Source organism: Hemitrygon akajei, chromosome 9 (genome assembly GCF_048418815.1).
Source record: "Hemitrygon akajei chromosome 9, sHemAka1.3, whole genome shotgun sequence".
NCBI classification, from domain to species: domain Eukaryota; kingdom Metazoa; phylum Chordata; class Chondrichthyes; order Myliobatiformes; family Dasyatidae; genus Hemitrygon; species Hemitrygon akajei.
The window spans coordinates 97,052,183-97,076,537 of record NC_133132.1 but is presented as its reverse complement, the minus strand read 5'-3'; the positions used below and the strand labels follow the sequence as shown (position 1 = coordinate 97,076,537).

Sequence of the window (24,355 nt, the reverse complement as noted above, 5' to 3'; positions counted from 1 at the left end):
GTCAGAAAAATCTAAGGTAAAGTTACTTACTTGCGCTCTACTGGTACAGGCAATGACCAGACTTCCAAATCATTTGCTGGCCCTTCATGCCGCATAGCTTGCAAAGGAGAACTGTTATGTTTAAATCCATCCAATGTTGCCACAATCTCTTTGACATGCTGACATTCTTCACTTATCTCTTGCCATATCTACGAAAAAATAAAAAGGTGCCAGTTATGGAGCTTGAATTGACATTAAAAAACCTACTGGCGAAGTATCATGTTTACTAATTGCAAAACACTTGCTGTTGTAATTTGAATATTCAATCACCAAATATTAAATGGTTAGGAACATCCTGAGGACTGCGACAAAACACAGGGCAAAGTCAAGATTTTGCACATACAAAAGGAGGTTGAGTTTCAGAATTTATGTCGATGGAACCAGAATACACAAAATCACTTTACCTTCCTCATTGCCATTAACTTTTAGATATAAGGGATTTAAGAAATATGGTGTTAATGCAAGAAAGGTGAGCTGTGGTAAAAACTTATCTAAAAATTTTTTGAATAATGGAGCAGGGGCCAAATGGCCAACTCCTGCTTCTATTTCTTACGTTAACTTCCATGCTGTAACAAAAATTGTAATACATTACAAACATGAGGACAACTGCATTTTGAAGATAATCCTATTAAACGCAACAGACTGAGTAATTAAGTTAACAATTTCAGAACGTTCGTTCCTTTTTTTCTATCAATTCTTCAATTTGTTTATTTTGTGTCCCTAATTGTTATCTTGACTTTAGTCTGTACCTAATCAGACATTACTATGTTCTTGCCATTCCTCCCCTCTGCAACTTAAAATACACTTTATAGTTCTGATGAAGGTTCTTTAACCTGAAGCATCCACTGATGCTGCTGCACCTGCTGAATGATTCCAGTGTTCTGACTTTGTTTTGGAATTTTTGCACCTGCGATTTCTTTTTGTTCCAGTTGCAATAAATGTCAGTTTATTTTTTCACATTTTTAGCGAATCTGTGAAATTCATTGCCACAAATGGCTGTGGAGACCAAGTCATTGAGTATATTTAAAACAGAGGTTGATAGATTATCCATTAGTAAGGTTGTCAAAAGTACGGGAAGAAGGCAAGAGGATTGGTCTCATCTGTCTCAATATGGCTTGTAATATTCCCTGTACATTTAGCCAAATATCCTAGAATGCTTCATGAGAATAGTACATTCACTGTTTACTATATATGTAACTTGAAATCCATACACACTGAAGAACAGGACTTTATTCATTGCAACTTCAGTTGTGTTTTTATAAATATTGTGGTTAGTTTGAAGAACCAATTACATTAAGTTGCTTTTGTCTGCATTAAGCAACACACAACTGTTATCTGATCAATGACAGGGTTTATTTACAGACATGCCCTGGCAATTGCCATTACTAATTAGTGCTTATCATATCTATAGAAGACTAATGATCCATGATATTCCTACAGAATACAGCATAAATAAACTTAAGCCTTTAGGTCTCTCATTAATGTTTATTGTGAACTACGCCTCTCTCTGTTAGCTCCCTGATAATCTTAAACTTTCTAAGCAATCTTAAACATTCATCTGTCATGCAACAAGTCATACATTACTCCTGTAAAATAAAAATAGCTTCCAAATGGGATGCATGCAATACATGGAAACAATTTGAACTGTTAGTTACATATACTACAGTGTACCAGCAATCCAACAGTGATAAAGCCATGAAAGAAGTTTTTTCTTACCTGATTCCATTTCTGTTTGTATGTAGGATCTCTGACAGAGGATAAATATTTCTGAATCTGTTCAATCACCCCTTGATAGTATACCAATGAAGAATCATAATTCCCCAATAAGGCAAACTCCCTGCCCAACTTCACGTTTTCACTGATTTCAAGAAGACTCATTTTCATTGCAGTCTAAAAGATATATAACAATTTTTTTAACCATCAGGAAGCACAACTTCTGAAAATACAGAATATAGACAAGTATATTGAATATTTTCCCTTGCAAAATCTTCACTAGGTTTAAAATCCATTAAGTAGATTCTTTTTTTCAGTCGTCTTTTTTTTATCTGATCTGAATCTACATCACACTCCAAGATTATCCATACCAGGACCACTAAGCTCAAAAATAGTTACTTCCCCAAGCTGTCAGGGTGACCAGCACCTCCACCCATTAACCCACACCACCACTACATATACGTCACCAAACATCACTTTACATACAATCAGTCTATGTATTGAACTGTTACTTGTACATTGTGTTTTGTAGGATTGCTTTTATATTTATTGTACTTTTTATTGTGTTCTTCATGCTTATTTTTTATGCTGCATCAGATATGGAGTAATCATTTTGTTCTCCTTTACACTTGTGTACTGAAGAATGACAATAAATAATCTTAAATCTTGAACTAGACCAGTAAACTATAACTTAGAATTCCCAAGCAATCTTCACTGAGTTAAGTGGACAATGATCTCATGAGATTACTAAGAAGTTCTTTTGGTGCTCTTGGTTTCTCAACTCTACTCGTGGAGCTTTATAACCCAGCAATTTTCAAATTTACTTAAGTGAAATGTAGCAAAGTTTTGAAATCTCATTTTGACATCACATATCATACAAGTTTTCCTTTAACAATTGTTTCCTTTTTAATTTTCCACTGTTGTTTTGTTCTAATTATTTACCGCTTGTACATGAAATATTATAATAATTGTATTTTTTCTCTGGTTTCTTTCCAATGTTTCCTTCATTAACATGATTAAATATATTTTTTACCCATTTAAATTGGTAAATTGCTTAAAAAAATCCAGTGGGCAACTCAGGATAAGCTGGTTTTCAGAAAGTAGTGTGAATTTAGAAACAAATGGGACCATAATGTTCTGCTGTGCAGGCACAATTAAACACATTAGCTGAATGTGTACATACAGAACCAACTTGAAAGCCTTCAACTAATTCAAAAGGGAAGAATCAGATTGACGGAGGTCAAATAATTTGTAAGATGGTTATTTTCCATCAGTAAGAGAATTTTACAAGCAAAGAGTAATTAGACACCTGAAAGTTGCCTACCAAAAGGCATCAAGTACTTAATTCTTGCTATAACCCTTAAAATATGTACAGGAAAACTTTGCTGGCCAGCAATCCAATTAGACAGAAATCCCAATAGTTCAACGACAGAGTTACCAAGTGTTGTTTCTTGCCCTCCCTTTCCCACAACAAGGTCCCTCACTCTCCCTTACATGCATCAAGATCCTAGCTTCCATGCTCCGTTTTACACACTGGGCTCCCAATTCCCACACTCCATTTCACTCAGCAAGGTCTCCAGTTTCCACTCTCCCTGTCACAGACTGAGGCCCCAGTTCCCAAACTCTCTTTTCATACTGGAGTCACAGTTCTTTTAAGATGACCTTGTTATTTCCCATGACCCTTTGAAATCTACTAGGGTTTTGATTCATGTGCTCCCTTTATATTTAGTACATACACCAGAAAATTTACTATTCTACTTTGTAACATTAAACAAGTGACTTAAAAGTATTTTGAGGTATTAGTATGGAATAATATCCAAGTCTTGAAGATTTGCTAGTCTAGCACCAAAGCCCAGTACATGCTGGATTAAGTGTTTTACTGTCTAAAGGTCATGCTGGGCTTTGAAAGTCCATGTTCTGAAAAGACCCTATCATCTCAAAATCAAGAAAAACAAACAATTGGTCACTGACTTCAGTCAACTAAACAAGAGCTGATCATTGACTTCAGGAAGGTTGGGGGGGAAGAGAGAAGGAAAAGAGGGGGCATGGTACACATCCTCCTGCTTACATCAAGATTGTTGAGGTTGAGAGTAGTAAATAAATAGAATAGAAAGCTGCAGGTGTGATCATGGAGGGAATATCTGTGATGGGCTGCAGACCCACGTTGGTAAAGTTAGTTATGTTAAAAACCAGCAGGTGGAGACAAAAACGAAAACAAGCTGAAACAAAGATTTATTGATAGAAAAAAATGTGGTCATCTGAAATTTGTTAATTGCAATATTAAATCTTGTGGACCTCACAAGATTGAAGTTAGCACAATGCTTTACAGTACCAACAATTCGCAGGTTCAATTCCTGCCGCTGCCTGTAAGGAGTTTGTACATTCTCTGTGACTGCGTGGGTTTCCTCCTGGTGCTCCAGCTTCCTATTGAAGGTTGGTAGGCTAATTGGTTATTGTAAATTGTCCTGTGATTAGGCTAGGGTTTAATCGGGAGCTGCTAGGTGGTGAGGCTCGAAGGGTTGGAAGGGCCTACTAAGCACCGCATCCCAGTAAATAATTATCCAAGCAGATGAGGCAAAGGTCCTTGAATTTAAGCACATAATGTTTCTTTCTATGGTGGACGTGATCTTATTGGCTCTCCACAAGGCCTTGGATCATCTGGACAATACAAACACCTATGTCAGGATGCTGTTTATTGACTGCAGCTCAGTGTTCAACACCAACATTCCTACAGTCAGTCCTAATTGAAAAGCTACAGAACCTCGGCCTCTGCACCTCCCTCTGCAACTGGATCTTCAACTTCCTAACCGGAATACCACAATCTGTGCAGATCAGAAATAGCATCTCCACCTTGCTGACAAACAACACCGGTGCAACTCAGCGATGTGTGCCTTGCCCACTACTCTACTCTCTATATACCAATGACTGTATGGCTAGGGATAGCTCAGATACCATCTATAAATTTGTTGATGATATAACCATTGCTTGCAGAATCTCAGATGGTGATGAAAGGGTGCACAGGAGCAAGATATACCAGCTAGTTGTGTGGTTTTGCAGCAATAACCTTGCACTCAACGTTAGTAAGACCACAGTGCTGATTTTGAACCAATCCTCATAGAGGGATCAGATGTGGAGTGTGAGCAATTTCCCTCCCTCTCCCTTCCCCATCCCAGTTTCACTCTGCCTCCTCCTCCAGCTGCCTATCACCTCTTTCCTGATTCTGCCTTCTTCTACTACACATAGTGCTTTCCCCTTACATTCCTTCTTCACCTTTCCTGCCTATCCCCTCCTTGCTTCCCCTCCCCCACCCCTTGATCTTTCCTCTTATTGGTTTTTCACCTGGCATCTACCAGCCTTCTCCTTCCCACCCTCCCCTTCTTTATAGGGCCCCTGCCCCCTCCCTCTTCAGTCCTGATGAAGGGTCTCTGCCCAAAACGTTGACTGCTTATTTCCACGGATGCTGCCCCACCTGCTGAGTTCCTCCAGCCTGTTGTGCACGTTGCTTTGACCAGCAGCATCTGCAGTGCACTTTGTGTTTATGTCTCAAAAAGACCATGCCCATCATTAAGGACCCCACCACACAAGACATGCCCTCTTCTCATTGTTACCATCAGGAAGGAGGTACAGAAGCCTGAAGGCATACACTGAACAATTCAGGAACAGCGTCTTCCCTTCTGCCATCTGATTTCTGAATGGAGACTGAACTCACTACTTTATAAAATCTGTTTTTGCACTACTTACTTAAGCTATTATATATTCACAGTAATTCAGTTTTTTTTCTATATTATCACGTATTGCATTGTAGTGCTGGTGGAAAGGTAACATATTTCACGACGCGATTCTGTCACCTGGCACATCCCAAGCAGCAGGGTACAAGTAAAGGGATGTGCTGAAGTCCGATAAAACCAGTACAAAAGCTTTGCAGGGTAGGTCTATAGTCTAAGGTTCTGCTGCTACTACACAGTGAAGGGCTAAGTCCTACTTAAAAGGCTCTTGAACATTTAACGTTCTTATAGAACAAGGAAGCCACGAGTCCCATCGTGCCTTGTATTTTAAATGTTGTAACACTACCAATGCATAGCCCCGATAACACGAAGAATGTAAGTCTGAATGACACTACGTTCACTTTTTTAAAACATTTTATGATGAAAATTTATTTTTGAAATTTAAGAAATGTTATGTGGACGATTATTCCCAGTATCTTGTTTTTTGTCAGATTTCTGATACATTTTTTGGTTAAGTTGACCTTCAACAACCGTGTTCTATGAAGTTAAAAAAATGTCACTGTAGAACATGCAGTGAGAGACAGGTTATTTGACGAGATCGAGAAAGGTTTTCTAACAGACCCAAAAAGTTCTGCAGCAAAAAAAAACAGAGAAACAAGGAACTGAGGAGCGAGTCGTTCTGTACGTGAGTCGGCAGAGTCCAACACCAATTTCTCCAGTTTATTCAACTAATTTACCGATACTTTCTCTCCAATCTATGAGCGATTCCGCTTAGCTCTCTGAAGTGCAGCAGAGCGTTGCAATGAAACACAGCGTAGTTTCACAAAGTCGCCAATGACAGTTGGGTGACTTTGTCGAGGCCTAAACCGGGGGGGGGGGGCAAACAAGCAATATCGTTTGTTCGTAACGAAACGGCGACGCAAAAGGACCCGAACTAGGTCCCACATAATACCTTGAGTACCTTTCAGGACACCCGTCGGCGGTTTCCACCTCGCTAAGGCCTCTCCAGCTCAGCGGAAAGTTTCTCAAACCCAGCGCTCAAGCACTCGACGGGAGCGCGCACAAGAAACACGTCCCCGAGGCCCGCGCATTCTCATTCGACGTCAGGTGACGTCACGCGACACAACACACCTGGCGGCCATTTTGCATCGGGCTGACAACAAAATGGCGGTGCTACTGGAAACTACGCTCGGAGATCTTGTGATTGATTTGTACACGGAGGAGCGGCCTCGGGGTTAGTATAATCGATAGAAGGAGCTGCAAGTCCTTTTCAACATCGTAGACGATTAAGTATATCTACAAAGTTTCTAATCGTTTCTGTGAAGTAGCGGGATTTTTCTCGGATGTCTATTAAGGAATAGCTTGCACTTCTTTTGCGATTTTGCACGAACCCGGGGCAATGTAGAAGGGACCAAAGTGTGGCTAGTATTGTAACAAGGCGATATAACATCAATCTATTTACACATAATGAGATATCGTGAACACTAAGACCAGACAATCATTGGTTACTTATCGTTATTTATTTATATTTATTTGCACAGTTGATTGTTCATTGATCCGTTTACAGTTACTGTTCTATACACTTGCTAAGTATGCCCGCAGGAAAAATAATCTCAGTGTTGTATATGGTGACATGCATGTACTCTGATAATAAATTTTACATTAAACTTCTTTTGAAGAGGTAAATGTTGATCAGGTTATTGGAGATAGAAATTCAGTATGTTGTTCTACAAGTTTGAAAATTAATATTCAGCAGGCCAGGTAGCATTTTGAAGATTGAAATAATTAAGATCACTGAATTCTGATGTCCATCTGAAACAAGTCTTTGGCTTGCCTAACATATTCCTGGCAATTATGGCATTTTATTTGAAAAGACGTTTAGCATGCTGGCCTTCATCAGTCCGTGCATCGAGATTAGAAAGAGGGACATAACAGTGCGGTTATATGAGAGTTGTAGGTGAGGTTTTATTTTGGAGTATTGTGTACAGTTCTGCTCCCCTGTTATAGGAAGACATTATCAAGCTGGAGAAGGTGCATAAGACATACAAGAATACTGCTGGACTGGAGTGACTGAGTTAGAGGGGCAGATTGCTGGATCTTTATTCCCTGGATTGCAAGAGAATGATCACTTCACAGAAGTTTATAAAATCGTGAGGGGATGGTCTTGGTCTATCCTGAATAGCTGGGGAGTCCAAAACTAGAGGGCACAAATAAAGGAGATACTTTAAAGAGACCTGAGATGCGATTTATTTACATTGAAGGTAGTGAGTATCTGAAATGAGCTGCCAGATGAAGTAGTGGTTGAGGTGGGTATAATTGCAATATTTAAAAGGGACTTGGATTGTTAAGTGGAAGGTAGGGTCTTGGAGAGTCATGGGCCAAATGTGGGTAACTAGCACAAAGGAAGCCATAGTTGACCTAGTCTGTTCAGAATCAGGTTTACTATCACCAGAACACGTACGACAACAAGCTGGAGGAACTTAGCAGATTGGGTGTATCCATGGAAACATTGACTGCTTGTTTCCGTGGATGCTGCCTGACCCCAGCATCTGCAGTGTACTTTGTGTTTACTATCACCGGCATGTGTCATGAAATTTGTTAACTTAGCAGCAGCAGTTCAATGCCATACATAATATAGAAGAGAAAAAATATAATAATAAATAAATCAATTACAGTGTATGTATATTGAATAGATTAAAATTGTGCAAAAATTGAAAAACTATATTTAAAAAAGTGAGGTAGTGTTCAAGGGTTCAATGTCCATTTAGGAATCAGATGGCAGAGGGGAAGAAGCTGTTACTGAGATGCTGAATGTGAGCCTTCAGGCTTCTGTACTTCCTACCTGATGGTAACAGTGAGAAAAGGGCATGCCCTGGGTGCTGGAGGTCCTTGATAATGGACACTGCCTTTCTGAGAGACACATTCTTGAAGATGTCTTGGGTACTTTGTAGGCTAGTACCCAAGATGGAGCCGACTAAGTTTACAACCCTCTGCAGCTTCTTTTGGTCTTGTGCAGTAGCACCCTCATACCAGACAGTGATGCAGCCTATCAGAATGCTCTCCACGGTACACCTATAGAAGTTATTGAGTGTATCTGTTGGCATACCAAATCTCTTCAAACTCCCAATGAAGTATAGTCACTGTCCTGCCGCCTTTATAACTGCATCAATATGTTGGGACCAGGTTAGATCCTCAGAGATCTTGACACCCAGGAACTTGAAATTGCTCACTCTCTCCACTTCTGATCCTTCTGTGAGGCTGAGGATTGGTATGTGTTCCTCCTCCTTACCCTTCCTGAAGTCCACAATCAGCTCTTTCATCTTACTGACATTGAGTGCCAAGTTGTTGCTGTGACACCATTCCACCAGTTGGCATATCTCACTCCTGTACGCCCTCTCGTCAACACCTGAGATTCTACCAACAATGGTTGTATTGTCAGCAAATTTATAGATGGTATTTGAGCTATGCCTAGCCACACAGTCATGGGTATAGAGAGAGTTGAGCAGTAGGCTAAGCACACACCCCTGAAGTGCACCAGTGTTGATTGTTAGCGAGGAGGAGACGTTATCACCAATCCGCACAGGTTGTGGTCTTCCGGTTAGGAAGTCGAGGATCCAATCGCAGAGGGAGTGCAGAGGCCCAGGTTCTGCAACTTCTCAATCAGGATTGTGGGAATGATGGTATTAAATGCTGAACTGTAGTCGATGAACACCATCCTGATGTAGGTATTTGTGTTGTCCAGGTGCCATTGAGATTGCATCTGCTGTTGACCTCTTGTGGCGATAGGCAAATTACAAGGGTCCAGGTCCTTGCTGAGACAGGAGTTCAGTTTTGTCATGACCATCCTCTCAAAGCATTTCATCACTGTCGATGTGAGTGCTACCGGGCGATAGTCATTAAGGCAGCCCACATTATTCTTCTTAAGCACTGGTATAATTGTTGCCCTTTTGAAGCAAGTGGGAACTTTTGCTTGTAGCAGTGAGAGATTGAAAATATCCTTAAATACTTCCGCCAGTTGGTTGGCACAGGTTTTCAGAGCCATACCAAATACTCCATCGGGACCTTCTGCCTTGTGAGGGTTCACTCTCTAAAGGCAGCCTAACATCAGCCTCTGAGACAGAGATCACAGGGTCCTCAGGTGCAGCAGGGATTTTCACAGCTGTAGTTATATTCTCCCTTTTAAAGCAGACATAGAAGGTAATGAGTTCATCTGGTAGTGAAGCATTGTTGCTTTTGGGTTTCGCTTTGTAAGAAGTAATGTCTTGTGAACATTCTTAGTGACAGAAGAGGTACCAGAGGATTGGAGGATAGCCAATGTTGTTCTGTTTTTTTTTAAAGAGAGGCTCTAAACATAAACCTTTGCTTCATTATTCACTAGTGAAAAGGACGTTTGCAATTGTGGGGATGACTTGCAACAGACTGAAATACTTGAATCTATAGACATTAAGAAACAGAATGTACTGGAGCTGCTGAAAGGTATTAAATTGGATGAGTTGCCAGGACTGAGCGAAATATACCCAGACTACTGTGGGAAGCGAGGGAGGAGATTGCTGAGCTTCTGGTGATGATCTTCACATCATCAGTAGGGACGGGAGAAGTACCAGAGGTTTGGAAGGTTTCTTGTTCAAGAAAGGTAGTAGAGATAACCCAGGAAGTTATAGACCAGTGAGTCTTACTTCAGTGGTGGGCAAGTTGTTAAGAGAAGATCCTGAGAGGCAGGACTTATGAGCATTTGAAGAGACAGAATCTGATTAGGAATAGTCAGCATGGCTTTGTTAAGAGCAGGTCATGCTTTACGAGCCTAATTGAATTCTTTGAGGAGGTAATAAAACACATTGATGAAGGTAGTGCAGTGGATGTAGTGTATATGGCTTTCAGTAAGGCATTTGATAAGGTTCCCCATGCAAGGCTCATTCAGAAAGTAATGAGGCATGGGATCCAAGGAGACCTTGCTTTGTGGATCCAGAATTGGCTTGCCCACAGAAGGCAAAGGATGGTTGTAGATGGTTTGTATTCTGCAAGGAGAATGGCGGCCAGTGGTATTCCTCAGGGATCTGTTCTGGGACCCCTCCTCTTTCTGATTTTTATAAATGACCTGGATGAGGAAGTAGAAGGGTGGGTTAGTAAGTTTGCCGATGACACAAAAGTTGGGGGTGTTGTGGATAGTTTGGAGGGTTGTCAGAAATTACAGCAGGACACCAATAGGATACAGAACTGGGCTGAGAACGGGCAGATGGAGTTCAACCCAGATAAATTTGGTTAATTTGGTAGGTCAGATTTAAAGACAGAATATAATATTAATGGTAAGACTCTTAGCAGTGTGGAGGATCAGTGAGATCTTGTGGTCCAAGTCCGTAGGACACTCAGAGCTGCTGTGCACGTTGACAGTGTTGTTAAGGCATATGGTGCGATGGCCTTCATCAACCATGGGATTGAGTTTAAGAGCTGTGAGGTAGTAAAGCGAAATAAGACTTTAGATAGATCCCACTTGGAGTATTGTGTTCAGTTTTGGTCACCTCACTACAGGAAGTATGTGCATACTATAGTGAGAGTGCAGAGGAGATTTACAAGGATGTTGCCTGGATTGGAGAGCATGCCTTATGAGAATAGGCTGAGTGAACTTGGCCTTTTCTCCTTGGAGTGACGGAGGATGAGAGGTGACCTGATAGAGGTGTAGAAGATGATAAGAGGAATTGATCGTGTGGATAGCCAGGGCTGAAATGGCTAACACAAGGGGGCACAGTTTTAAGATGCTTGAAAGTAGGTACAAGGGGGGTGTCAGAGGTAAGTTTTTCACACAGAGTGGTAGGTGTGAGGAATGCACAGCCTGTGAAAGTGGTAGAGGCGGATACAATAGGGTCTTTTGAGAGACTCTTGCTTAGAAAAATAGAGGGTTATGTGGTGGGGTAATTCTAGGCAGTTTCTAGAGTAGGTGGCATGATCAGCGCAACATTGTGGGCTGAAGGGCCTGTAATGTGCTGTAGATTTCAATGATTCTGTGATTTTAATTGAGGAAATTAAAGGCAGGTAGTTCTGACTTCAACTGTGGGAAACTTAGTGGAAGGTATTCTGAGAAACTTGATATATAAGTATTTAGAATGATGTGGGCTGATTAAGGATAGTCAGTGTGGCTTCATGTGTGGTAGGTCATACTTAACCAAATTTAGAGTTTTTTGAGGAAATTACCAGGAAAATAGGTGAGGGCAAGGCAGTGGACATTGTCTACATGGATTTTAGTAACGCATTAGATGGGTTCCCGCATGGGAGGCTAGTCAAGAAGATTCAGTGGCTTGTCATTCAGGATGAGGTGGTAATGTGGCGACCCACTTCCTAGCGCACTCGAACCGGCTCACAAATAGCCAGCGCGCCGGCATAAAGGTTAGTCCCAAAAGGGCACCAGGTCTGCTTCACCAACAAAGGGAAAAGCCCGCGCGGGACTGTGAATACGTGCCCCCTACAGCATCCGCGCCCGGAGAGGGGGGGATCAGGGAGGCTTTAAAGCGAGGCCACGAAGTTCGAATAAAATCTTTTTTAACTGCAGTTTACCGACTCCGTGTCGTTATTTCAGCGCTGCGTGTAGCACACCGCTACAATTGGTGACCCCGATGGCCCAAATGATATTTGAACTGGAGATGAACGATGCCGCATCTGTTCATGCGGTTTCGTTGAAACTGCCAAGCTTCTGGACGCTGTGACCTCACCTATGGTTCCAGCAAGCAGAAGCCCAATTCCACGTTCGGCAGATAACCTCAGAGAACACACCTTACTACTACGTGGTGAGCTCCCTTGACCAGGAAACAGCGGCCCAGGTTGAGGAGTTCATACAGTCTTCCCCGGCGGACGGCAAATACACGGAATTCAAAGCCCTACTCATAAGGACTTTCGGACTCTCACGGTGCGAGTGGGCTCCCCGTTTACTGCACCTGGATGGTTTGGGGGACAGACCTTCATCGGCTTTAATGAATGAGATGTTGTCTCTGGCCGGAGGACACAAGCCCTGCCTCATGTTTGAGCAGGCATTCCTGGAGCAGCTGCCCGAGGACATACGCCTGCTGCTGTCCGACGTGGATTTCAGCGACCCCCGGAAGGTGGCAGCCCGGGTGGACTTGCTGTGGAACGCCAAGAAGGTGAGTGGGGCGTCCGTCGCACAGATCACCAGGCCACGCTCCCAGCAGCAAACGAACAATGGTGCTTCTACCACCAGTGGTGGGGCGCAGAAGCCCGCCGCTGTCGCCCGCCCTGCAAGTTCCCGGGAAATGCCAGGGCCAGCCGCCGCTGATGGCTACGGCAGCTGGCCATCAGGATAACCTCCTGTATGTGTGGGACAAGAGGTCGGGACGCCGTTTTTGGTCGACACCAGTGCCGAGATCAGCGTCTTACCTCCGACGAGTTACGATACCCGCAACAGGGCACCGGGTCTCACCCTGAGGGCCGTGAACGGCAGCACAGTGAGGACCTACGGCACCCGTACGGTGCAGCTACAGTTCGGCTCCAGCCGGTTCACGTGGGACTTCACACTGGCCGCCGTAGCCCAACCGTTTCTGGGTGCAGAGTTTTTGCGGTCTCACAGACTGCTGGTCGACCTGCCAAGGCAGAGACTGGTCCACGCCGAGACCTTTCAGACGTTCTCCCTGGGTGAAGCCCAGTTGCCAGCCCCACACCCCGACTCCATCACGCTGTCCGACAACGACTTCACCAGGGTCCTGGCGGATTTCCCATCGGTTCTGGCACCGCAGTTCACAGCAGCCATGCCCCGACACGGCGTACAGCACCACATCCCGACCCAGGGACCACCCCTCCACGCCCGTGCTCGAAGTCTTCCCCCGGACAAGCTCCGTCTGGCGAAGGAGGAGTTCAAGAGGATGGAGGAATTGGGGATCATACGGCGGTCCGACAGCCCATGAGCCTCCCCCCTGCACATGGTGCCCAAAGCGACAGGGGGCTGGAGACCATGCGGCAACTACCACAGGCTGAACGAGGCTACAACACTGGACCGCTACCCTGTGCCGCACATTCAGGACTTTGCAGCAAACCTGCAAGGCGCATGGATCTTCTCCAAGGTAGACCTCGTCTGAGGATACCATCAAATCCCGATGCATCCGGACGACGTCCCCAAAACGGCACTCATCACCCCGTTCGGCCTTTTCGAGTTCCTCCGCATGCCGTTCGGCCTGAAGACTGCCGCACAGATGTTCCAGCAGTTAATGGACGCGGTGGGACGCGACCTGGACTTCGCTTTCGTCTACTTGGACGACATCCTCATAGCTAGCAGCAGTCATCAGGAGCATCTGTCCCACCTCCGTCAACTCTACGCCCGACTGAGTGAATACAATCAACCCGGCCAAATGCCAGTTCGGGCTCGACACCATCGACTTCCTGGGCCACAGGATTACTAAAGACGGGGCAACCCCTCTGCCCGCTAAGGTAGAAGCAGTCTGCCATTTTCCCCGACCCACCATAATCAAAGGCCTTCAGGAATTCATGGGTATGGTAAATTTCTACCACCGCTTCGCCCGAATCATGCGCCCCCTGTTCGCCCTGATGTCGGGTCTGGGCAAGGACATTACCTGGGACGAGGAGTCCGCCACTGCTTTCATTAAAACGAAAGAAGCCTTGGCAAACGCCGCGATGCTAGTGCACCCCAGAATGGATGTCCCTACCGCCCTCACAGTGGACGCATCTAACACGGCAGTCGGTGGGGTGCTGGAGCAACTCATCGCGGGTCGCTGGCAACCCCTGGTGTTTTTCAGCAAACTCCTGCGACCGCCCGAGCTCAAATACAGTGCTTTCGACCGGGAATTGTTGGCGCTATACCTGGCAATCCGGCATTTCAGGTACTTCTTAGAAGGTCGGCCCTTCACCGCGTTCACGGACCACAAGCCGCTTACCTTTATGTTCACGAAGGTGTCCGATCCCTGGTCGTCCCGCCAGCAGCGCCATCTGTCCTACATCTCTGAATACACAACGGATATCCGGCACGTCTCGGGTAAGGACAATGTCGTGGTGGACGCGCTCTCTCGCCCCAACATTCATGCCCTTTCCCAAGGGGTAGACTTTGAGGCACTGGCAGAGGCGCAGCAGTCAGACGAGGAGATCCCTAGTTACAGAACCGCGGTCTCCGGTTTGCAGCTCCAGGACCTCCCCGTAGACCCAGGTGAGAGGACCCTACTCTGTGACGTCACCACCGGCCAACCCTGTCCCGTTGTCCCGGCAAACTGGCGGCGACGCATTTTCGACTCCATTCATAACTTAGCGCACCCCTCCATCAGGACAACTGTCCGGATGGTCTCCAGCAGGTTCGTTTGGCACGGACTCTGCAAGCAGGTCAGTGAATGGGCCAAAACGTGCGTGCACTGCCAGACGGCCAAGGTGCAGTGGCACACCAAAGCTCTGCCGCAGCAGTTCCACCCCACCCACCGGCGTTTTGACCACATTCATGTGGATATCGTGGGCCCCCTGCCAGTGTCGCATGGAGCGCGGCACCTCCTCACTATCGTGGACCGGTTCACCAGATGGCCAGAGGCGATCCCGCTCACCGACACCACCTCCGAATCTTGCGCCTGGGCATTGATCGCCACCTGGGTGTCCTGCTTTGGTGTACCGGCCCACATTACCTCCGACAGAGGCGCCCAGTTCACCTCCAGCCTGTGGTCAGCGATGGCTAGCCTGTTGGGGATACAGCTGCACCACACAACTGCCTACCACCCACAGTCGAACGGCCTGGTGGAGCGTTTCCACCGTCACCTAAAGTCGGCTCTCATGGCCCGCCTGCGAGGAGCTAACTGGGTGGACGAGCTTCCCTGGGTCCTACTCGGCATCCGCACGGCGCCCAAAGATGATCTGCACACCTCGTCGGCCAAGTTGGTGTACGGCGCACCCCTGGTCGCCCCTGGGGAATTCATACCAGCCCCACGGGGGCACAAGGAAGAACCCGCAGCAGTCCTGGGCAGACTACGCGAGAGGCTCGGCAACCTGGCCCCCATACCTACTTCGCAGCATGGGCAGAACCCGACCTGCGTACCCAAAGACCTGCAGAACTGTAAGTTTGTGTTTGTACGACGGGGCGGGCATCGGCCACCGCTGCAACGGCCCTACGAGGGGCCGTTTACGGTGATCAGGAACAACGGGTCCACATTCGTGCTGGACGTTGAGGGGGAGAGAGGAGGTTTTCACAGTGGACCGACTCAAACCGGCCCATGTGGATGTGGCGCAACCGGTTGAGTTCCCGGCACCGCGGCGCAGAGGCTGACCTCCCAAACAGGGTCCGGCCCAGACTGTGGACATTGGGGGGTGTATCGCCAGTTCTGGGGTGGTGCGGGGTTATGTGGCGACCCACTTCCTAGCGCACTCGAACCGGCTCACAAATAGCCAGCGCACCGGCATAAAGGCCAGTCCCAAAAGGGCGCCAGGTCTGCTTCACCAACAAAGGGAAAAGCCCGCGCGGGACTGTGAATACGTGCCCCCTACAGCATCCGCGCGCGGGACAGGACTGTGAATACGTGCCTCCTACAGCATCCACGCCCAGGGAGGGTGGGATCAGGGAGGCTTTAAAGCGAGGCCACGAAGTTCGAATAAAATCTTTTTTAGCTGCAGTTTACCAACTCCGTGTCGTTATTTCAGCGCTGCGTGTAGCAAACTGCTACAGTAATTGGATTAGACATTGGCTTTGTGGGAGAAGCCAAAGAGCGGTAGTAGAGGGTTGCCTCTTTGACTGGAGGCCTATGATTAGAGGTGTGCCGCAAGGATTGGTGCTGAATCCTTTGTTATTTGTCATCTATATCAATAGTCTGGTGATAATGTGGTTAACTGGATCAGCAAATTTGTGGATGACACCAAGGTTGGGGGTGTAGTGGACAGTGAGGAAGGCTGTCATGGCTTGCAGAGGGATCTGCATCAGCTGTAAAAATGGCTGTGTGCTCAGTCCACTGCTGTTCACTTTGCTGACCCACAACTGTGCTGCAACACACAGCTGAAACCACATCATCAAGTTCACCGATGATGCGACCGTGGTGAGTCTCATCAGCAAGAACGACAAATCAGCGTACAGAGAGGAGGTGCAGCAGCTAACGGACTGGTGCAGAGCCAACAACCTGTCTCTGAATGTGAATAAAACAAAAGAGATGGTTGTTGACTTCAGGAGGGCACGGAGCGATCACTCCCCGCTGAACATCGATGGCTCCTTGGTAGAGATCGTTAAGAGCACCAAATTTCTTGGTGCTCACCTGGCAGAGAATCTCACCTGTTCCCTCAACACCAGCTCCATAGCAAAGAAAGCCCAGCAGCGTCTCTACTTTCTGTGAAGTCTGAGGAAAGTCCATTTCCCACCCCCCATCCTCATCACATTATACAGGGGTTGTATTGAGAGCATCCTGAACAGCTGCATCACTGTCTGGTTCGGAAATTGCACCATCTCGGATCGCAAGACCCTGCAGTGGATAGTGAGGTCAGCTGAGAAGATCATCAGGGTCTCTCTTCCTGCCATCACAGACATTTACACTACACGCTCCATCCGCAAAGCTAACAGTATTATGAAGGACCCCACGCACCCCTCATACAAACTCATCTCCCTCCTACCATCTGGGAAAAGGCACCAAAGCATTTGGGCTCTCATGACCAGACTCTGTAACAGTTTCTTCCCCCAGGCTATCAGACTCCTCAATACCCAGAGCCTGGACTGACACCTTACTTGTCCTGTTGTCCTATTGTCCTGTTTATTATTTATTGTAATGCTTGCACTGTTTTGTGTACTTTATGCAGTCCTGGGTAGGTCTGTAGTCTAGTGTAGTTGTTTTTTTAAAAATTTTTTACGTAGTTCAGTCTAGTTTTTGTACTATCATGTAACACCATGGTCCTGAAAAACGTTGTCTCATTTTTACTGTGTACTGTACATAGCAGTTATGGTCGAAATGACAATAAAAGTGACTTGACTTAAATTTAATGCAGACAAGTGCGAGGTTTTGCGCTTTGGGAGATCCAACCAGGGTAGAAACACACTGAATGGTAGGACACTGAGGAGTGTGGTAGAACCAAGGGATCCGGGAATACGGGTATATAATTTGTTGAAAAGTGTGAAAGGTAGATGGGGTCATACAGAAAGCTTTTAGCACATTGGCTTTCATAAGTCAAAGTATTGAGTACAGGAGATGGGATGTTATGTTCAAGTTGTGTAATTTGTTGGTGAGGCCTAATTTGGAGTATTGTGTGCAGTTTGGTCACCTACCTACAGAAAAGATGTAAGCAAGGTTGAGAGAGTACAGTGAAAATTTACAAGGATGTTGTTGGGTCTAGAAGACCTGAGTTATAAGGAAAGATTGAATGGGTTGGGACTGTAAATTTTAGAATGGAGAAGATTAAGAGATTTGATAGAGGTATATAAAATTTCCTCTAATTTTATATAAATGCAAGCAGGTTTTTCCACTGACGTTGGATGGGACTGCAACCTGAGGTCATGGGTAAGGATGAAAGGTGGGAAGTTTAAAGGGAATGTAAATTCCTCATATAAAGGCTCATGAGAGTGTGGAATGAGCTGCCAGAACAAGTGGTGCATGTAAGCTCAATTTGAATGTTTAAGAGAACTTTAGATAGGTACATGGATAGTAGAGATATGGAGGGCTATGGTCCCAGTGCAGGTCGATGGGAGTAGGCAGTTTAAATGGTTTCAGCGTGGATGAGATGGGCCAAAAGAGATGTTTCTGTACTGTACTTCTCTGACTCCATGAATGTGGAGGACATACCATCGGGCACAAGGACAACTTCTAACCTGCTGTTATAAGAATACTGAATGGTTGTCTTTTAGGATAAGATGAGCAATTGACCTTACAGTCTACCTTGTTATGGCTTTGTACCTTATTGTCTGCTAGCACTGCACTTCCTTTCAACATTTTATATTGCCTCTCATTTGTACTTCCTTGATATACTGATATGATGAAATGATCCAAAAGTATGGCATACAGAACAGTGTTACACTGCACCAAGGTATGTTTGACAATAATAAGCCAATTTGCCAGGGTTATCAATTTACTGAATGGTGAGGTAGAAGATGAATAAGGAGTATTTTTGTTAAAGGCTTTGTGGAGGAGAGGAAGAGCCAATAACAGAAGGTTAGGAAAAGTAATGGATTTGGTTGAGGTCCCTGTCAGCTTCAATAGAACATAGTCCTTCACCAAGGGAAAAAGCTGCATCAGAAGTATTACAGTGGACGATCTGATCAGACAGATAGGATGTGGAAACTGGGAGATGAAGTGGAACGGAGTCCTTACAAAGTTAAAATCAAATTTATTATCTAAGTACGCATATGTTACCATACACAAGCCTGAGATTTGTTTTCTTGTGGACAGTAACAGGAAAACCAAGAATTATAATAAAATCTGAAAGACCATGTCCAACAGGATGGACAAGCAACCAATGTACGAAAGGCAAACTATGCAACTACAAAACAAAAAAATATATATGAATATGCAGTAAATATTGAGAACATGAAGAGTCCTTGAAAGTGAGTCCATAGGCTGTGGGAGCAATTCAGTGATGAGGCGAGAAGTTATCCTCACTGGTTCAAGAGACTGACTGTTGAGGAGTAATAACCATTCCTGAACCTGGTGGTGTGGATCATGAGGCTCCTGTACCTTCCTGATGACTGCAGTGAGAAGAGAGCATGGCTTGTGTGACGGGGTCCTTGATGATGGATGCTGCTTTCCTAGGACAGTGCTGCACGTTGATGTGCTCAATGGTGGGAAATCCTACTTTTTTTGTAGGATTTTCCATTTTAAGTAGATGCTTCATAAAATTTCAAAAGGAGCAAGAAAACTTGATAACCCAGCAAGCATGGCTAAAAGAACAGTGACAACTACAGTAAAATAAATTCTGGTGACATATCAATAATTGTTGGTTAGAAAGGGAATACGCAGTTGAATTTTACATTTCTTTTTCTTTATTTACAGCCTGTTTGAATTTTCTGAAGCTTTGTAAAATCAAGTATTATAACTACTGTCTCATCCACAATGTTCAGGTGAGTTTCCAGTTTGTCTAAACCTTGTTGTGTTTTTTCCCAGAAATATAGAAAGCTAAGGAAAAGTAATTTCAGAAACTGTTTGATTTAGGGCTATGTAACAGATGCAGTGTAACATTTAAGAGCATAGAGTCTAGACAGTACATCATCAGATTCTAATGAAAAGTGTGAAATTAGTGATGCTTTTGTGAATAACACTATTCATCAAAGCAGTATTATCAGTCCTTTTAAACAATATACAGCATTCAGTACACCCAGTGGTTATTCTCATCCCAAGGGTGAAGTTGTGGTGATTCTGAAATTTTGAAAAATGTGGGAGCATAAGAATGACAGCTGTTGATTGCTTTATAACTCCAGAGTCAATTTGGTCAAGCTTCCACAGGTAATGATTCTCATCTGTTTTTATACTTGGTTTTAGATAAATCAAGTCATTATGTGTGCAACATAGAACATAGGAATTTACAGCACATTACAGGCCCTTTGGCCCACAATATTGTGCCCACCATGTAACCTACTCCAGAAACTGCCTAAATTTCCCTCGTGCATAGCTCTCTATTTTTCTAAGTTCCATGTACCTATCTAAGAGGCTCTTAAAAGACCTTATTGTATCCGATTCCATGCATGCACCACTCTTTCTGTGGAAAAAGTTACCCCTGACATCCCTTCGGTAACTGTTTCCAAGCACCTTAAAACTAAGTCCCCTCGTGTTAGCCATTTCAGCCCTGGGGGAAAAAGCCTCTGGCTATCCACATGATCAATGCTCACGATCAAGTGTGTACTTGAATGTAATTAGCACACAACTGGCTTAGCCATCCACTCTGAATCTAGTTGCGTCACATCAAGTTAAAAAGATAAAGAGAGATTAGCTTTTGTTTATCACATGTACATCAAAGCATACAGTGAAGTGCATCGTATGCATCAAGTTAAATGAGCAAGGTTATTTTGGGCAGCCAGTAGTCTTGTCATGTTTCCAGTGCTAATATAGCATGCCTACAGCTTACTAACACTAATTGTACATCTTTGGAATGTGTGGAGAAAACTGGATCACCCAGAGGAGCCCCACACAGTCACAGAGAGAACGTACAAACTCCATATAACCATATAACAATTACAGCACGGAAACTGGCCATCTCGGCCCTTCTAGTCCGTGCCGAATGCTTAATCTCACCTAGTCCCACTGGCCCGCACTCAGCCCATAACCCTCCATTCCTTTCCTGTCCATATGCCTATCCAATTTTACATTTAATGACAATATCGAACCTGTCTCTACCACTTATACTGGAAACTCGTTCCACACAGCTACCACTCTCTGAGTAAAGAAGTTCCCCCTCGTGTTACCCTTAAACTTCTGCCCCTGAACTCTCAACTCATGTCCTCTTGTTTGAATCTCCCCTACTGTCAATGGAAAAAGCCTATTCACGTCAACTCTATCTATCCCCCTCATAATTTTAAATGCCTCTATCAAGTCCCCCTTCAACCTTCTACGTTCCGAAGAATAAAGACCTAACTTGTTCAACCTTTCCCTGTAACTTAGGTGCTGAAACCCAGGTAACATTCTAGTAAATTTTCTCTGTACTCTTCTCTATTTTGTTGACATCCTTCCTATAATTTGGTGACCAGAACTGCACACAATACTCCAAATTCGGCCTTACCAATGCCTTGTACAATTGTAACATTACATCCCAACTCCTATACTCAATGCTCTGATTTATAAAGGCCAGCATACCAAAAGCTTTCTTCACCACCCTATCCACATGAGATTCCACCTTCAGGGAACTATGCACCATTATTCCTACATCATTCTGTTCTACTGCATTCTTCAATGCCCTACCATTTACCATGTATGTCCTATTTGAATTATTCCTACCAAAATGTAGCACCTCACACTTATCAGCATTAAACTCCATCTGCCATCGTACAGCCCACTCTTCTAACTGGCCTAAATCTCTCTGCAAGCTTTGAAAACCTACTTCATTATCCACAACGCCACCTACATTAGTATCATCTGCATACTTAAAGGCAATGGTAATTCAACTCCGATCGGTGATTGCTGGCGCTGTAAAGTGATGTGTTAACTGCTCCACTACCATGCCACTCCATTTCCTCAATCACTGCCTACTGCTCTTAGGCTCCAGAAAAAGATGACGACAGTCCTTTGTCTAGAGGGTACACCCTCAGAATAGAGGGATGTTCATTTAGAGATGAGGAGGAATTTCTTTAGCCACAATTTTCTGAATCTGTGTAGTTCATTGCCACAGACAGCTGTGGAGGCAAAGTTATTGGGTATATTTAAAGCAGAGGTTAATAGGTTCTTGATTAGAGCATCAAAGGTTATGAATAACCTTTGATAATTATGGATAATTATATTATGGATAATTAGGGATAATTATGATGGAATGGCAGAGCAGATTCGATAGGTTGAATGGCCTAATTTTGCTCCTATGTCTTACGGTTTTGTTGTCTAAATTAATTTTTCTTCTATCAAATACTGACTTAAAGCCCTCTACTTTGTATAATCCCCTCCCTCCACCCTTCCTCACTTGTAGTGAGTTTACATGCATTTATTGTAAGCACTGACAATGTCTCTTCAACTGCCTTTGCATCTTGGAACAAAGCAAAATATGCAAAATACACAAAAGAACTGAACTGAAAGAAATTGCAGAAAGTACAAAGTTTGGCTAGGCTGATAGGATTTCAAAATTAAATTTGAGCATAAAGGCATGAATTGATATTCCAGTTCAATTTTTATCAGAAGTTGAGTCTCTGAAATATTTATCTTAACATTAAGTATTTGATTTGCTTATCATTTAATCTAATTTAGTGTGTTTTGTAACAGAGAGGCTTCATTATACAAACTGGTGACCCAACTGGAAGTGGTCGTGGAGGCGAATCTATCTTTTGGTATGTCTCTTTTAAGTATTTTAAATCAGAGTGAGTTACATTATCACTGTCTTGTATGACATTAAATTTGCTGTGAGCAGCAATACAGTGCAAAGACATAAAATTACTGTAAATAATATTGCAAAGATTATTGTTCATGGATCATTCAGAAATCTGATGAACAAGGCTAAGATTCTGTTACTGAATCATTGAGTGTGGCTTTTCAAGCTCGCACTCTTCCTCACTGATGAGAAGAGGGCATGTCCCAGATGGTGAGGGTCCCAAATGATGGATGCTGCTTTCTTGAGGCACCACCCCTTGAATAAGTGGAGGCGAATGTTGGACCAGTGATTTATTTATTTTTATTTTTGTTATTTACAGATATAGTGCCCACAAAGCAGCATTGGCCAGTAACTCATTTATTGAACCATAGCCTAATCCTAGTACAATTTACAATGACTAATTAACCTACTAACTGGTACGCCTTTGGAACATGGGAGGAAACTGAAGCACTTGGAGGAAACCCACATGCTCACACGAAGGGTATTGACCTCTGAACTTTGACACTCCAAACTAAGCACTGTGCTACTCTGGCACCCATTGGAGGTAGCCGAGTTTACAATTGTCTGCAGCCTCTTGCAATCTTTCATTTTAAATCTTTTTATTAATTTTTAAACAAACATAAATGAAACATGAATACAGAGAGTTTGAGAGTACATAGTTAATAGTTTAAATAAACATTCAACTAGATGACAATCAATATATAATAACCTCCCAAGCTCATGGTAATTGCGAACAAAAGAAGTTAAAAAAAACCCAAAAAAAGAGGGGGGAAAACACTAACCAACATGGGCCATTGCATTATGTCAAATATATACAGTAGTGCCAATAACTCGGAACCTCCATCCAAATAATTAAGGAGAATAAAAGTGAGGTTTAGGAAAAGACAAATTAACTCATATGAAAATATTGAATAAATGGTCTCCAAGTTTCTTCAAATTTAACTGAAGGATCAAAGACAACACTTCTAATTTTTTCTAAGCTCAAACAAGAGATAGTTTGAGAAAACCACTGAAATATAGTTGGAGGATTAATTCCTTTCCAATTCAATAAAATAGATCTTCTAGCCATTAATGTAACAAATGCAATCATCTGTCGAGATGAGGGGGATAAATGACTATTATCCGCCATTGGTAAACCGAAAATTGCAGTAATAGGATGCGGTTGGAAATTGATATTCAGAACTGTTGAAATAATACCGAAAATATCTTTCCAGTAATTTTGCAAACAAGGGCAAGACCAAAACATGTGGGTCAATGAAGCAACATCAGAATGACATCTGTCACAGGTTGGATTAACAGAAGAATAAAATCGAGCAAGTTTATCCTTAGACATATGAGCTCTATGCACAACCTTAAATTGTATTAGGGCATGTTTAGCACAAATAGAAGAAGAATTGACTAATTGTAAAATGTTCTCCCACTGCTCAGTGGGTATAAGACAATGAAGTTCTTTTTCCCATTCCTTCTTAATTTTTTCTGATACTTCTGGCTGTATTTTCATGATTATATTATAAATGATAGCTACTAAACCCTTCTGACAAGGATTCAGAGCTAAAATTTTTTCCATAATGTCCGATGGACATACATTCAGAAAAGACTGTAACTCATTATTCAAAAAATTTCTAACTTGCAAATATCTAAAAAAATTAGTTTTAGGTAAATTATGAGTTTTAATGAGAAAAAATGAGTTTTAGGCTGTTCAAAGGACATAAAATTATTATCTAAAAATAGATCACGAAAACGTTATACCTTTTGTTTTCCATAAAACAAAGGCTTGATCCATAAAAGAGGGCCGAAAAAAAAAGTTAGATATTATAGGGCTTGATAAGATGAACTTATTCAAGCCAAAAAATTTACGAAATTGAAACCATATTCGCAATGTATGTTTGACTATAGGATTAGTTATTTGTTTATTCAGTTTAGATAAAGAA

General features: G+C 43.5%; 2 protein-coding genes across 4 annotated transcripts in view; one reads left to right on the top strand and one right to left on the bottom strand.

The window, feature by feature from the left end:
* LOC140733351 (katanin p60 ATPase-containing subunit A1-like) overlaps window positions 1–6,553 on the bottom strand; it is a 49,271-nt gene extending 42,718 nt beyond the window's left edge. For 2 of the 3 annotated variants that reach the window (XR_012100272.1, XM_073056574.1), the window contains exons 1-3: window positions 6,430–6,553; window positions 1,756–1,929; window positions 31–188 (exon numbers count right to left, since the gene is read on the bottom strand). Coding sequence is in view for 2 of the 3 variants with exons in the window: in XM_073056574.1 (XP_072912675.1) it covers window positions 31–188; window positions 1,756–1,923 (326 nt within the window). In the remaining variant the exon portion in view is untranslated. The remainder of the gene's footprint in view (window positions 1–30; window positions 189–1,755; window positions 1,930–6,429) is intronic. The other variant, XM_073056575.1, reaches the window with a different exon arrangement.
* Window positions 6,554–6,617: 64 nt separating this feature from the next.
* The window catches only part of ppil4 (peptidylprolyl isomerase (cyclophilin)-like 4), a 71,846-nt gene continuing 54,108 nt past the window's right edge, over window positions 6,618–24,355 (top strand). The window contains exons 1-3 of the mRNA XM_073056572.1: window positions 6,618–6,711; window positions 19,415–19,482; window positions 22,319–22,383. Coding sequence (XP_072912673.1) covers window positions 6,642–6,711; window positions 19,415–19,482; window positions 22,319–22,383 — 203 coding nt within the window. The 5' untranslated portion in view covers window positions 6,618–6,641. The remainder of the gene's footprint in view (window positions 6,712–19,414; window positions 19,483–22,318; window positions 22,384–24,355) is intronic.